Consider the following 15,546-nt stretch of genomic DNA (forward strand, 5'->3'; position numbering starts at 1 on the left):
CAAAAAATCAAAAAAATTAGCTGGACATGGTGCCACATGACTGTAGTTCCAGCTACTCAGGAGGCTGAAGTGGGAAGATCACTTGAGCCCAGGAGGCCAGGGCTATACTGAGCCATGATCACACCACTGCACTACAGCCTGAGTGACAGAGCAAGACCCTGTGTCAAAAATAAAAATAAAAAATAAAAATAAATTATGTTCTGGGATACAAAATACAAGATTCCTGGATAATATCTATAAAAGGCTAAAAGGAATCACTAACCTAGAATTCTTTACCCAGCAAATATACTGTTCAGAAGTGAAGTGAGGGTCAGGCATGGTGGCTCACATCAGTAATCCCAGCACTATGGGAAGCCAAGGCAGGAGAATTGCATGAGACCAGGAGGTGAAGACCAGCCTGGGCAATATAGCCAGACCCCATCTCTACAAAACAAAATTGTTTTAATTAGCCAGGCATGATGGCATGCTCCTGAAGTCCTAGTTACTCAGGAGGCTAAGGCTGGAGGATCGCTTGAGCCCAGGAGTTCAAGGTTGCAGTGAACTACGATCACACCACTGCATTCTAGCCTGGGCAAAAGAGCGAGAACCTGTCTCAAAAAAAGGAAAAAAGAAAACATGAAGTAAAATAGTAACATTTTCACCAAAAAAAAAAAAAAAAAAAAAAAAAAAAAAAAAAGACATTATCATCATACCCACCACACATAAGGAAATACTAACAGATATTCTTCAGGCAACTAGGAAATGCAGAAAGAAATAAAGAACAATAAAAAGCATAAATATATGAGTAAATATAAACATTTGCAATATAAAATAACAAGAGTTCCTTGTGCTATTTAAAATGTATACAGAATTTAAAGAAACAAAGCAGATCACAAAAAAACAACGGACCATACAAGCTCTTAAAAACAAATTGCCATATTCTTAGGAAAAGATTGTTTCATGACCATGAAAACAATTACTAGAGTGAGTTTTACACCTGTTTAATCAAAGACGACTGTTAGACTCGTCAAATTTTTGAAAGCCAGTCAGTAATAGTCATGCTTCTGAAATTCAGACAATCAAGAGTATCACTCCAATGAACAAAGGCCTACAACATCCAGATATTTTTTAAATGGGATGTTACATATCTTTATATTATTAACCTTAACAATAATGGTACTCTTTTCGGATAATAAATAAATGAACAAAAATGTCCTTGCACTAGAAAAGAAAGACACAAATATTCTTGAGACTTAACAGGAGCTGTCATCAAGGCAACACTCAGAAACAATATACCTACAGCTCCTGATCAATCTCTTGTGCAGCTCTGGGTTCCTTTTCATATATGGAAATTAGACTCTTACCATGCCATCCCAGAACCCAGGGTACGTGTTGTGTGAGAGTAACAACTACGTTATTCCAAGTGTACGACTCCCCAACATGTTCAGTGGACTGTGTCTTATAACAAAGAATATGAATGGATAAAATCTTTTCTTTGATAACTGACGAAGTTTTCTGAAGATAATGATCTGATCCATACCTATGTTTAAGAACTATAGTATGCCTTCACAGTTGTAATTATTGGCAACAAGAATTAAACTTCTTGGATCAAATACTTCATATCTACTCAAAATTGTAACATTAACACTTAAAACTAAGAAAACAGAGATGTTTAAAATTTTCCATTTCACACACTTTACTTCATATTCCTACTTGATAACTTTAAATACCAAATGCACTGAGTTTAGCCCTGAAATGATTTTAAAACAATTCTCTAACTGGGATATAATTACTTTCCACTGAAGCATTGTTCTGCCACTCAAGAATCATCTGATTTACATAAATGCTAGTTAAGCACCATAGAAATTCTAAAATATATCATTAGAATGTCACAGATCACTTAATCTACTCTGTCAAAACAGGGATTATTTCACCTTCTGTTTCACTTCCCTTAAAAGAAATCCTATTTACTTTCTTTCTCTAACAGGGAAAAAAAAATTAGTAAAATAAACTTACAGTGTACTTCCCAAATCAAACTTTAAAATGATTCTGGTTAACCACAAATTGACTGAAGTATTTTTTCTGAATGTGTTTTACTGAAACATGGCTGACAACATACAACAATATTACTGCTACAGAATTACAAATTATTTCACTGATTACTCTTCCTATTCAAGAAAAAAAGGTCACTTTGGTCCATACAAATTGTCCAAATAAACTAGATGTATTACTAGCTTAAAGTAAACAATTTTGTAAATAGCACTTCTACTTAGAGTTAAAACATAACCGTAAAAAGCTTTTATTAAACAATACATTTCACTAAGCTAAATTTATAGAAATATATATATTTCTATCACTTTCACACATCCTGACAATATTTGGGAAAATAAATACAAAAATGTTTTATATTTTTTTAAATTCAGAAATATATAATTTCTTCAAATATTACCAGCCACAAATTATAATACAGAAAATTTAAGATAAGTAAATACCATGAATATTATAAACTTTAAATAAAATTCTAGCCATAATTTATGAAACTCACATTATTAAACAACACACACACACTGATTCCAAATGAAGAAGAGAAGTACCATGGTAGTTTCTGTGACACACCAAAAATTATCCTAATAAATAAATTAAACAATTATGTAATTCCTAAATTTGTCACAGAAAGCTATGTGGCTGGTTCTCACACCTCCTACTAGATATCTTTACACCACTTAAAACCTTTTCTTTTTTCATGCTATTATTTTCTGTGTAACAAAATACCAACTAGTCAGATTCTAAAATATGAATCTTTAGAAATGAGATCAGCAAAACAATTTTAAAATACTTACTGTCTTGTTTCGTAATCTAATTATGTCTGAGACAGAGCCAGCACCACAGTACTCCATAACAATCCAGAGGTCTGTATTCTTAAAATAACTGCCATAGTACTTTACAACATATGGGCTAAAGGAAAATACATAAACAATTAAATTTAGTTAATTCCCAAAGAAATTTTTTTCTTAATCCCAATACAAAGTATTTTCAACATTTCATAATGTTCCAATAAGTTAAATAAGTAAATTTCTATTGCACATCAAATTCTCAATATCTGGAGTTCACCAACTATGCATAATTAGGCTTTACTTCATGGATGAAATTTAACAGGATTACAAACCAGAAGAGGCCCAAATGTTTTGAGTGATTCTGAAGAAAATAAGACTTCATTTTGGCAAAGAACTTACTACTTAACATGAGGAACAAATGAAAATTTTTCCCTTTAACTAAAGCATTTTAAATATGTCTTCTAAAGGATTTTGTATTCAGTCAAATATTAATCAACTCTAAAATAATCTATAATTCAATGAAGCCAAAAAAGTTATTTTAAATTTTCTTCCATTCTGGCTTTTGAAAATTCTAGAGAAAAAAATTATAAATTTTTCCGCTTAAATTTATAGAATTAAAATATTAGTAACTTAATTTCTAAACTGAGGTCTTACGTCTTCCAGAGCAGAATAAACTGTTTATAGCCAAGCTGTCTTCAGGAAGATTTAGAAAGGGACAAATGACCATCAGCAATAATGTATATTATGGATAAACTACATATACTGATGTATGAGAAATCTTACCTATCTCAAAGAGGCAGAATACCATATTCAAAAAATGCATAGAGATAGAAAATAAAAGACAGCAGAAACTAAATAGAACACAACTTTAATGCTACAAGAGGTCAAATGAGGAAATAACATTGGAATCATCCAAAGAGAACTTTGTGGAAGGGAGTGGGATTTGAATGAGACTTTGAAAGAAAAGTTTAAACTCCAAAATGTAGATGGAGAAGAGGGATAAGAGAATTCTAGAAAAGAGAAAGGCCATAAATAAAGGTACACAAATAGAAAGGGAAAAACCAAGTATGGCATGTAAGAGGACAACTTGTTCAAATAAATACTTCTATCTAGTAGTAGCTACAATCAAAAACAGTAGCTATTTTGCTGGGCGCCAACGTAAGATAAATAAGACAGAAAAACAAATAAGCAAAAAAAAAAAATTGAAAGTACAATAAAAGAACACGTAGAGACTCTACCAATTGTTGAGGTTAAGAGAAGACTGTCAGGGAAGACTTCTCAGTACAGCCTTTAAAATTTTAGCTATGCTCTAACATTGAGGTAGTAATAAACAGCCTACCATCCAAAAAAAAAACACCCAGGACCAGATGGACTTAGGGCCGAATTCTAGCAGATGTACCAAGAAGAGCTGGTACCATTCCTGCTGAAACTATTTCAAAAAATTGAGGAGAAGGAAATGCTCCCTAACTCATCCTATGAAGCCAGCATCATTTTGATACCAAAACCTGGCAGAGATACAACAAAAAAAGAAAACTTTAGGCCAATATACTTGATGAACATTGACGCAAAAGTCGTCAACAAAACATTAGCAAACCAAATCCAGTGGCACATAAAAAACCTAACCCACCACAGTCAAGTAGGCTTTCTCTTTGGGATGCAAGATTGGCTCAACATATACAAATCAATAAATGTGATTCATCACATAAACAGAACTAAAGACAAAAACCACATGATTATCTCAATAGATACAGAAAAGGCTTTCGATAAAATCAGACGTCCATTCATGTTAAAAACTCTCAACAAACTAGGTATTGAAGGAACATACCTCAAAATAATAAGAGCCATATATGAAAAACCCACAGCCAACAATCATACTGAATGGGCATAAGCTGGAAGCATTCCCCTTGAAAAGCGGCATTAAGACAAGGATGCACTCTCTCATCATTCCTATTTAACATAGTATTGGAAGTCCTGGCAAAGGCAATCAGGCAAGAGAAAGAAATAAAGGCCATCCAAATAGGAAGAGAGGAAGTCAAACTATCCCTGTTTGCAGATGACATGATCCTATATCTAGAAAACCCCACAGCCTCAGCCCAAAAGCTTCTTAGGCTGATAAACAACTGCAGCAAAGTCTCAGGATACAAAAGCAATGTGCAAAAATCACTAGCATTCCTATACACCAACAACAGTCAAGCCGAGAGCCAAATCGGGAACTGACTCCCATTCACAACTGCCACAAAAAGAATAAACTACATAGGAAGACAGCAAACTAGGGAGGTGACAGATCTCCACAAGGAGAACTATGAAACACTGCTCAAAGAAATCAGAGATGACATAAAGAAATGGGAAAACATTCCATGCTCAGAGATAGAAATAATCAATATCATTAAAATGAGGCTGGGCATGGTGGCTCACGCCTGTAAACCCAGCACTTTGGGAGGATCACTTGAGGTCAGGAGTTTGAGATCAGCCTGACCAACATGGTGACACCCCCGTCTCTACTAAAAATACAAAATTAGCTGGGCATGGTGGCACGTACCTGTAATCCCAGTTACTTAGGAGGGTGAGGCAGGAAAATCACTTGAACTCAGGAGGCGGAGGTTGCAGTGAGCTGAGATTGTGCCACTGCACTCCAGCCTGGGCAACAGAGCAAGACTCCATCTCAAAAAAATAATAATAATAAAAAATAAAAAAATTATATATACACATACACACACACACACACATCATGAAAATGGCCATACTGCCCAAAGTAATTTATAGATTCAATGCTATTCTTATTAAAACTACTATTTGAGATTTGGCACAGAACTAGAAAAAACTATTTTGAAATTCATATGGAACCAAAAAAGAGCCCGAATAGCCAAGGCAATCCTAAGCAAAAAGAACAAAGCCGGAGGCATCACACTACCCGACTTCAAAATACACTACAGGGCTACAGTAACCAAAACAGCATGGTTATGATATAAAAAAAGACATACAGACAATTGAAACAGAATAAAGAACTCAGAAATAAGACCACACAACTACAACTATATGATCTTTAACAAACCTGACAATAACAGGCAATGGAAAGGAAAAAGGATTCCCCATTCAATAAATGGTGCTGGGATAACTGGCTAGCCATATGCAGAAGATTGAAACTGGACCCCTCCCTTATATCATGTTCAAAAATTTAACTCAAGATGGATTAAAGGCCTAAATGTAAAATCCAAAAATATAAAAACCCTGGAAGACAACCTAGGCAATACCATTCAGGACATAGGCAAAGATTTCACAACAAAGACACCAAAAGCAATAACGACAAAAGCAAAACTTGGCAAATGGGATCTAGTAAAATCAAAGAGCTTCTGTACAGCAAAAGAAACTATCAAGAGAGTAAACAGATAACTTACAGAATGAGAGAACATTTTTGAACAAACTATGCATCCAATAAAGGTCTAATATCCAGCAGCTATAAGGAACTTAAACAGATCTACAAGAAAAAAAAAAAAAAAAACCATTAAAAAATGGGCAAAGGACATGAACAGACACTTTTCAAAAGAAGACCTACAAGTGGCCAGCAAGAATATGAAAAAAGGTTCAACATCACTGATCATTAGAGAAATGCAAATCAAAACCACAATGAGATACCATGTTACACCAGTCAGAATGACTATTATTAAAAAGTCAAAAAAAAAAAAAAAAACCATGCTGGCAAGGTTGTGGAGAAAAAGGAATGCTTATATACTGTTGGTGGGAGTGTAAATTAGTGCAACCATTGTGGAAGACAGTGTGGCAATTCCTCAAAGACCTAGAGACAGAAATACCATTCAACCTAGCAATCCCATTACTGGATATATACCCAAAGGAATATAAATTGTTCTATTATAAAGACACATGCATGCTTATGTTCATTGTAACTAGCACTCTTCACAATAGCAAAGACTTGGCATCAATCTAAATGCCTATCAATGATAGACTGGATAATGAAAATGTGGTACATATACACCATGGAATACTATGCAGCCACAAAAAAAGAGCAAAGTCATGTCCGTTGCAGAGACATGGATGCAGCTGGAGGCTACTGTCCTTAGCAAACTAACACAGGAACAGAAAACGAAATACTGCATGTTCTCACTTATAACTGGGAGCTAAATGATGAGGACACATGGACACACAGAGTGAACAACACACACTGGGGCCTATCAGAAGGTGGAAGGTGGAATGAGGGAGAGGATCAGGAAAAATAACTAATGGGTACTAGGCTTAATACCTGGGTGATAAAATAAGCTGCACAACAAACCCCCATGACATAAGTTTACCCATGTAACAAACCTGCACATGTACCTCTGAACTTAAAAGTTAAAAATAAATAAATAATAAAAATATCAGTCATCTAAAAAAACAAAAGTTTAAAATTTTCCCATTATAATTAAATTTTATATTAAAAACAAAGGCAATAAATACAAAAAAAATTAACTATGTCTTGAAGTCAAAGGTAGAACAGTGGTTGGAGCTGAAGGGCCTGAATTCAAACCTGTTTTATCCCCACTGCTACTCTGTTACCTCTTGCACAGACTTGCTCCCCACTGGTCTCCTTGTCTTAGTTTTCTCCCCCGTTCTAATCTATGCTACATACAGTTGACAAGGTACCTTACTTTAAAACAAAAGTAAAATAAGCTGATCATACTGCTCTGCTCTCCTAGTTAAACAAAAATACTCCAACAGCTCTCCATTACCCAAAGGAAAAGGTCTTACCTGCTTCATATCGCATACAAGTTATTTCAGAGTCTACCTTGTTACCCGTCTCTCTGATTACTCTCCATCTCATACCTTAAATTTCCAGACACACTCAGCTTTGCTAGGTCTTGGGAATTGAAAGTATGTATTTGGAGTTCATAAATGTTCACTGAACCATTTAAGAAAAGTGCTTGTTTACAAACAAATGAAACTAAATACAGATTTAGAACTGTGACATACGGGAAACATAAAAAAAAAAATTCTTTACATGTACTCCTTTGAAGTATGGCACCTATGTGGAAACTTTTATAGGGAGTAGTGTTCCTACACCTGGCTGTGCATCAGAGCCACCTGTGACCCAAGCCCACACTCCTTTGAGGTTCTGATTCAGTAGGTTTTTAAAAGCTCTACCAGTGACTCTGATGTAGACCCAGAGTTAAGCTTCACTCCACCAGTGAATAGACTGTATATCCTTCAGAAAAAAAAAAAAAAAACTCTTTCTCTCTCTCTCTCTTTTTTTTTTTTTTTCTGAGATAGAATCTCATTCTGCCACCAAGGCTGGAGTGCAGTGGCACCATCTCGGCTCACAGCAATGTCTGTCTCCTAGGTTCAAGTGATTCTCGTGCCTCAACCTCCCAAGTAGCTGGGATTACAGGCCTGTGTCACCACGCCCAGCTAATTTTTGTAGTTTTGGTAGAGACAGGGTTTTGCCATGTTGGCCAGGCTTGTCTTGAACTCCTGGCCTCATGTATTCCACCTGCCTGGGCCTCCAAAAGTGCTGAGACTATAGGCGTGAACCACCATGCCCACCAAAAAAAAAGTCTTTAAATATGAATTTTCTCATTCAAAATTTTGAAAAGTGTTAAGTAACAATGAATTCAAGATTATGTTCACTGAAAAGCATGCAAAAAAATGTACACTTTTCTTGCCATACACACTAATCAGCAATGCTAAGGGTAGAAGTGACAACTCATGAAAATGAGGAATTCTAACCTGGGCAGCTACCTGAAAACATAGCCCTACCTCTCCATAAGAGTAAGTCAAGAGAAAACTTTGGCAAAAGGTAAAATTCTCTTCAAAAAAATAATTCATGGCCCATCTAACACCCATGTAAGTAGATGGATCCAAGTCCAACACCTCTCTAACATAAAACATGGCCTCACTAACTTTAACCCAGCAAAGTATTTAAGCAACTAGAACTAAACAGCCACATGCATTCACTGACCCTCTACTTGGGCCAGGCATTTGACCAGATGTTCAGTATGCACTAGTAAAACACACACTCACAATCTGGACCCTCATACAGAATACACTAGCACGAATATACAGGAATTAAGGAAGTAAACTCACAAATAAATATGATTACTAACCACGGCAAGAAAAGAAGGGTGCTATAAGATAAACTGGCTGTGACTTTATTTTGTATTCACCATTTCTGCAAATAAAATTGTTCCTAGTTCATATGAAGGAATGGAATGCATTCATATCCCATGGTAGCCTCTGAGACTTGGAAGGCACTGGAGTATGCGAAAAACCTTTGAAAATAGATAAGTGAGCTTTAACAATAAAATGTCCTTTCTCCACTGAACTGCTGTGAATTACAAAATCCACAGATTGGAAAAGAAACAAATGCTTAAACTCCAGAGTTCATATGTATACAGTGGCCATCCTCTGATACCTTCTATGTCAGCACCTTTTATACTGTAAAGCACTTATTACATCCTGCAAGGACTTTGTCATTGACTTTTATCTGCCTCCCCCAGAAGAATAGAAGCTCCATAAAGATGGGTACCAATCTGTCTTGCTTTCCATTTTATCCTCAGTAGCTCTCTTCTCATATATACAAACTAAAGAAGCAGGCTGGGCACGGTGGCTCATGCCTGTAATCCCAGCACTTTGGGAGGCCGAGGCAGGTGAATCACGAGGTCAAGAGATCGAGACCATCCTGGCCAACATGGTGAAACCCTGTCTCTACTAAAAATAAAAAAAAAATTAGCTGGGCGTGGTGGCAGGGGCCTATAATCCCAGCTTCTCAGGAGGCTGGGGCAGGAGAATTGCTTGAACCCGGGAGGCAGAGGTTGCAGAGAGCCGAGATCGTGCCACCGCACTCCAGCCTGGCAAAAGAGTGAGGCTCTGTCTCAAAAAAAAAAAAAAAAAAAGAAAAATTAAAATTAAAAAATAAAGAAAGAAAAGAACCAATGAATAAATAAATCACACAAAAAAACTAAGACAGGACCTAATTTAGGACTCTCCAAGGGAATAACATTTAAGCTAAGATGCAAAACTTAACGAGAAGTTAGCCAGATAACTAAGCACTAAGAACTGCCCTGCAAAGGCCCTGAAAGACAGAACAATCATGGTCAAAGAATTGAAAGATTAGCGGGCCTAGGATAAAGTGAGTAAAGAATACAGTAGAATAATAATGGAGTTGCCTATGTAGGCAGAAGCCTGACCATGAAGGGCCTCAAAACCAAGGTAAAGAGACTAGGCTTTATTTGAAATACAGAAAAAAAATCAGTGAAGAATTTTAAGCAGAGGAATAACATAATGTAAAGTTTCTGTGGTTGCTGAATGAAAGCTAGATTGCAGGGAAGCAAATGTGAATATAGAGAGACCAATTAAAAAGTAGTGTTAGTCCATACAGAGATTATAGTAAGCATATCTTTTTATTTTCTGTATTCTTGATGCTTGGATTTGCTAAAACTGAAGCGACTGCCCCTCTCAGGGTTAGCTAATTCCTAGAGACAGCAAACTAACTCCCATGGGAGGATGTCTTTCATATGCACACCAACCTATCTAGAGCCCAAACCTCCAACCACCTCTAGGGTTACACTCTAGGGTCAACTTTTCCCCGCCCAAATTGCCCCAGGGCCAGGTACCAGACAACCAGAGAAAGCCCTATGGCCCAGAACCCACTCGAAATACTCAAAGTAGCCAATCCTAAACCTGTTTTACCCTATCTCACCTGTCCCTTCCCACAGAAACCACATAAAGATTCTCACCCACTTTTTCCCCCTCACTTTCTCTGCCTCCTAACTGACTCTGGTACTTCCCTGTGGAGCCCCCTGTGACACAGCATGCCTCCTTCTCTTGAGAGCTGTATATATAACAATATATCTTTTCCATAGCAATAGTCTCTTGATCTGTTGGTCTCATGATATGTGAGTAATAATAAAGCATACTTTTTTTTTTTGAGACAGAGTCTCGCTCTGTCGCCCAGGCTGGAGTGCATTGGCGCGATCTCGGCTTCCTGCAACCTCTGCCTCCCGGGTTCAGGCAATTCTCCTGCATCAGCCTCCTGAGTAGCTGGGATTACAGGCACCCACCACTATGCCCAGCCAATTTTTGTATTTAGTAGAGACGGGGTTTCACCAGGTCAGGAGTTCGAGACCAGCCTGACCAACATGGTGAAACCCCGTCTCTACTAAAGATACAAAAAATTAGCCGGGCCTGGTGGCGCGCGCCTGTAATCCCAGCTACTCGGGAGGCTGAGGCAGGAGAATCTCTTGAACCCGGGAGGCAGAGGTTGCAGTGAGCCGAGGTCGTGCCATTGCACTCCAGCCTGGGCGACAGGGCAAGACTCCATCTCAAAAAAAAAAAAAAAAAAAAAAAAGCCTACCAATAGGCTCAGACAGTTTAAGACCTGAGACTTCTAAACTCAAATCTATTTCCACTAACATAGATATGCATTCAAATTCACATTTATTTATCTTTTTTTTTAAGTAATTCAAACAACAAACATTCACTGAACAAGCCTACTAGCAGACGCTAGGGAGAAAAATGGAAAAACATTAGACTAGTGACAAAGAAGAAAGGGCAGTCCAGGCAATGGGGAACCCCTGAAGAAATTTATATAAGGAAATAATACAATCAAACTAGCGTTTAAATATTATCCTGTGCAGGACTGTCAAGGATCAAACATGATGTTGTTCATTCTAGTCAGCAAGTTAACTAACTACAATTATTTAGATGTTCTAACATCTGTTTTTAAACCAGCATGTTGATTATTAAAGGCTAGGGAAGAGGGGGAGAGTTTCACTCAAAACACTGTAACACTCTAGTGTTATATACAGGCAAATCTATAAGATATTGCAGGTTTGATTCCAGACCACCTCGATAAATCAAATATCACAATACAGTGAGTCACACAAATTTTTGTCTTCCAGAAAGAAACCTTGGATCAGGCAGATTCATAGCTAAATTTTACTAAACGTATAAAGAAGAGCTGGTACCAATCCTACTGAAACTATTCCAAGAAAGCTGAGGAAGAGAGACTCCTCCCTAACTCATTCTACGAGGCCAGCATCATTCTGATACCAAAATGTGGCAGAGACAAAATGAAAAAGAAAACTTCACACCAATATCTCTGATGAACATAAGTGCAAAAATTCTCAATAAAAGACTTGCAGACCAAATGCAGCAGTACATCAAAAAGCTAATCCACCACAATCAAGTAGGCTTTATTGCTGGGATGTAAGGTTGGTTCAATATACACAAATCAATAAATGTGATTTGCCACATAAACAGAGGAGATTTTGCACAATTCTTGAGGGTCCTAAGATTTTTGGAATGGGCAATGAGCACTGGCTTCAACTTAAAGTCATGAGAGGCATTAGCCCCTAACAAGAGAGTCAGCCTATCCCTCGAAGCTAAGCAGTGACTTCTCTCTAGCTAGCAAAGTCCTAGATGGCATCTCCTTCCAGTAGAAGGCTGTTTCGTCTACACTGAAAATCTGTTGCTTAATGTAGCCACCTTCATCAATTATCTCAGCTACATCTTCTGGATAACTTGCTGCAGCTTCTATTTCAGCACTTGCTGCTTCATCTTGCACTTTTACGTTATGGAGACAGCTTCTTTGTTTAAGCTTCATGAAGCAACCTCTGCTAGCTTCAAACTTTTGTTGCTTCCTCACGTCTCTCAAATTTCATAGAATTGAAGACAGTAAGGGCACTGCTCGAGATTTGGCTTTGGCTTAAGAGAATGCTGTAGCTGGTTTGAACTTCTATCCAGACCACTCAAACTGTCTGCAATGAGGCTCTTCCACTTTCTTACCACTCATGTGCTCACTGGAGTAGCACTTCTAATTTCCTTCAACAACCTGTCCTTTGCATTCAAGCTTGGCTAGCTGTTTGGCACAAGAACCCTAGCTTTCAGCTTATTTCGGCTTTCAACCTGTCTTCTTCACTAAGCTAAATCATTTCTAGTTTTTTATTTAAAGTGAGAGTTGTGTGACTCTCCCTTTCACTTGAACCCTTACGGACCACTGTAGAATTACTAATTGGCCTAATTTCAATATTGTGTCTCAATGAATAGGAAGGCCTGAGGAAAGGAAGGGAGATGGGGCCCACGGCCTAGCAGTGGTACAGTCAGAACACACACAACATTTATCAATTTAGTTCACCATCTTACAAAGGTGCAGTTCGTGGCACCTCAAAACAATTACAACAGTAACATCAAAGATCACTGATCACAGATCACCATAACAGATATAATAATAATGAAAACATCTGAAATATGGGAAGAATTACCAAAACATGACATAGAGACATGAAGCAAGCACAAACTATTGGAAAAATGGTGCTGATGGCCTTGATTTGCTCAGTACAGTTGCCACAAACCTTCAGTTAAAAAAAAATGCAGCGGCCGGGCGCGGTGGCTCACGCTTGTAATCCCAGCACTTTGGGAGGCCGAGGCGGGCGGATCACAAGGTCAGCAGATCGAGACCACGGTGAAACCCCGTCTCTACTAAAAATACAAAACAAAAATTAGCCGGGCGTGGTGGCGGGCGCCTGTAGTCCCAGCTACTTGGAGAGGCTGAGGCAGGAGAACGGCGGGAACCTGGGAGGCGGAGCTTGCAGTGAGCCGAGATCGCGCCACTGCACTCCAGCCTGGGAGACAGAGCAAGACTCCGTCTCAAAAAAAAAAAAAATGCAGCATCTGCAAAGTGAAGAAGTACAACAGAGTAAGGTATACCTGTATATAAATTTTAAGCAATGCAGAAAGTTTTAATTCAGCCATATGCCTAAGAATTTTGACTAAGCCAATGTATGGACTTGCAGGCTGTATCGGAAACCAGCAATTCTATACACAGTCATCCCTCAGTATCCATGGCGAACTGGTTCCAGGAACCCCACAGATACCAAAATCCATGAATGCCCCAAGTTCCTTATATTAAATGGCACAGTATGTGCATATAACTACATATTCTCCAGTATACTTTAAATCATGTCTAGATTACTTATTACACCTAATACGATGTAAATGCTATGCAAATAATTGTTATACTGCATTTTTTTTATTGTTTTTTTCTGTTGCTTTTTTTCTCCCAATATTTCCAATATGCAGTTAGCTGAATCCGTGGATGCAGAACAAGCGGGATATAGAGGGCTAACTGTAGTTTTGCTACTTTTTTTATTTTTAAAGAGACAGGGTATCACTCTGTCACCCACGCTGGAGTGCAGTGGCGCAATCATAGCTCACTGTAGCTTCAAACTCTTGGGCTCAAGTGATCCTTCCACCTCAGCTTCCCAAGCAGCCACAACTATAAGCATGCACACACCCGAACTAATTTTTTTTATTTTTTGTACAGACAGGGTCTCACTACACAGTCCAGGCTGCTCTCAAATTCCTGGTTTCAAGTGATCCTCCTGCTTTGGCCTCCCAAAGCACTGGAATTACAGGCGTGAGCCACTGTGCCTGGTTAGTTTTGTCTCTTTTAAATAGAAGTAAACAGCTATGTCTTTGAAAATTTCACTGGGTGGAAGAACCAGGAAAACACAAAGGAAATTACAGACTACACCAGGAAGCAGAGGTGAAATCCGATGCCTTAATAACTAGCATGGCAATCATGAGCCACATTCTATGCCTTTCTCTTATGCATCTTCTCTCCATTTCATCCTCCTGTCTCATTAATTTTTCCCTTCCCCTATTTAACGCCTTCAGTCGAATAAAATGACGTATCTTGTTCTCGTTTTCTTTTTTTTGAGGGGGTGGGGGCTTCTGGGCTTCCTCTCATCTCATACCTAATGATCACATCCTTTCCATTTCCATCTTCACTTCACAGCTCTCTACACTCTTTATCCTAATGGTCCTCCTTTAGTATCACAACTCAAAATAGAAAGAGTACTTTAAAAAAATGAGAAAAACCAAAGGGGAAAAATGGAAAAAGGACTACATACTCCTATCTAATTGTACCTTACTTAAACACTATGCATGATACAAATTATATGGACTGAATCATTACGTTTAAGCTTCTTATAAAAATCCAGATGTTCTATTCACAACACCCAAAATATGGAATCAATCTAAGTGTCCATCAACAACATCATATAATTAAAGAAAGAAAATGGAATAATATTTGAAAATACTGCTTGACAGGTGACTTTTTTGTTTTTTTTTTTTGGGGGGGACAGGGTCTGGCTCTGTCACCCAGGCTGGAGTGCAGTGGCATGATCTCAGCTCATTGTAACCTCTGCCTCCTAAGCTCAAGCAATCCTCCCAACCTCAGCCTCCCAAGTAGCTGGGACTACAGGCACGTGCCACCATGCCTGGTGAATTTTTGTATTTTTTTTAGAGACAGAGTTTTGCCATGTTGCTCAGGCTGGTCTTGAACTCCTGAGCTCAAGCAATCTGCCCACCTCGGCCTCCCAAAGTGTAAGGATTACAGGCATGAAACACCACATACAATCAAAAGGTGACTTTTTAAATAGTAACTTGAATTTCATTCTAATTGAAGAAAACCATGTATTGCTAAAGGTATACTTTTTAAAAGTCTTCCTAATACGAGCATGTGATAATTAAAATACTAAAGAAATGGCTATTTTTAATTACATCATTTTCATCAACATCTTACTACAATCTTGGTACTGTTCTATAACTTAGTAGGGTAATATAAATAGTGTTTTTACAAAGGCAATGTGGATATTCTATTAAAACTGAGCTGTTTCTAGCATAAATCTCAATCACACAGCAATTTATTTCTTGGCCCACCCAAAACTGAATATACACGTGA

The 15,546-nt window shown here is 37.9% G+C and overlaps 1 protein-coding gene across 1 annotated transcript in view; it reads right to left on the bottom strand.

Annotated features, from left to right (window-relative positions):
- Positions 1-15,546, bottom strand: part of STK3 (serine/threonine kinase 3) — a 359,556-nt gene that overhangs the window by 281,257 nt on the left and 62,753 nt on the right. The window contains exon 4 of the mRNA XM_030795127.1: positions 2,820-2,934. Coding sequence (XP_030650987.1) covers positions 2,820-2,934 — 115 coding nt within the window. The remainder of the gene's footprint in view (positions 1-2,819; positions 2,935-15,546) is intronic.

This window comes from Nomascus leucogenys, chromosome 16 (genome assembly GCF_006542625.1).
Source record: "Nomascus leucogenys isolate Asia chromosome 16, Asia_NLE_v1, whole genome shotgun sequence".
Lineage (NCBI taxonomy): Eukaryota > Metazoa > Chordata > Mammalia > Primates > Hylobatidae > Nomascus > Nomascus leucogenys.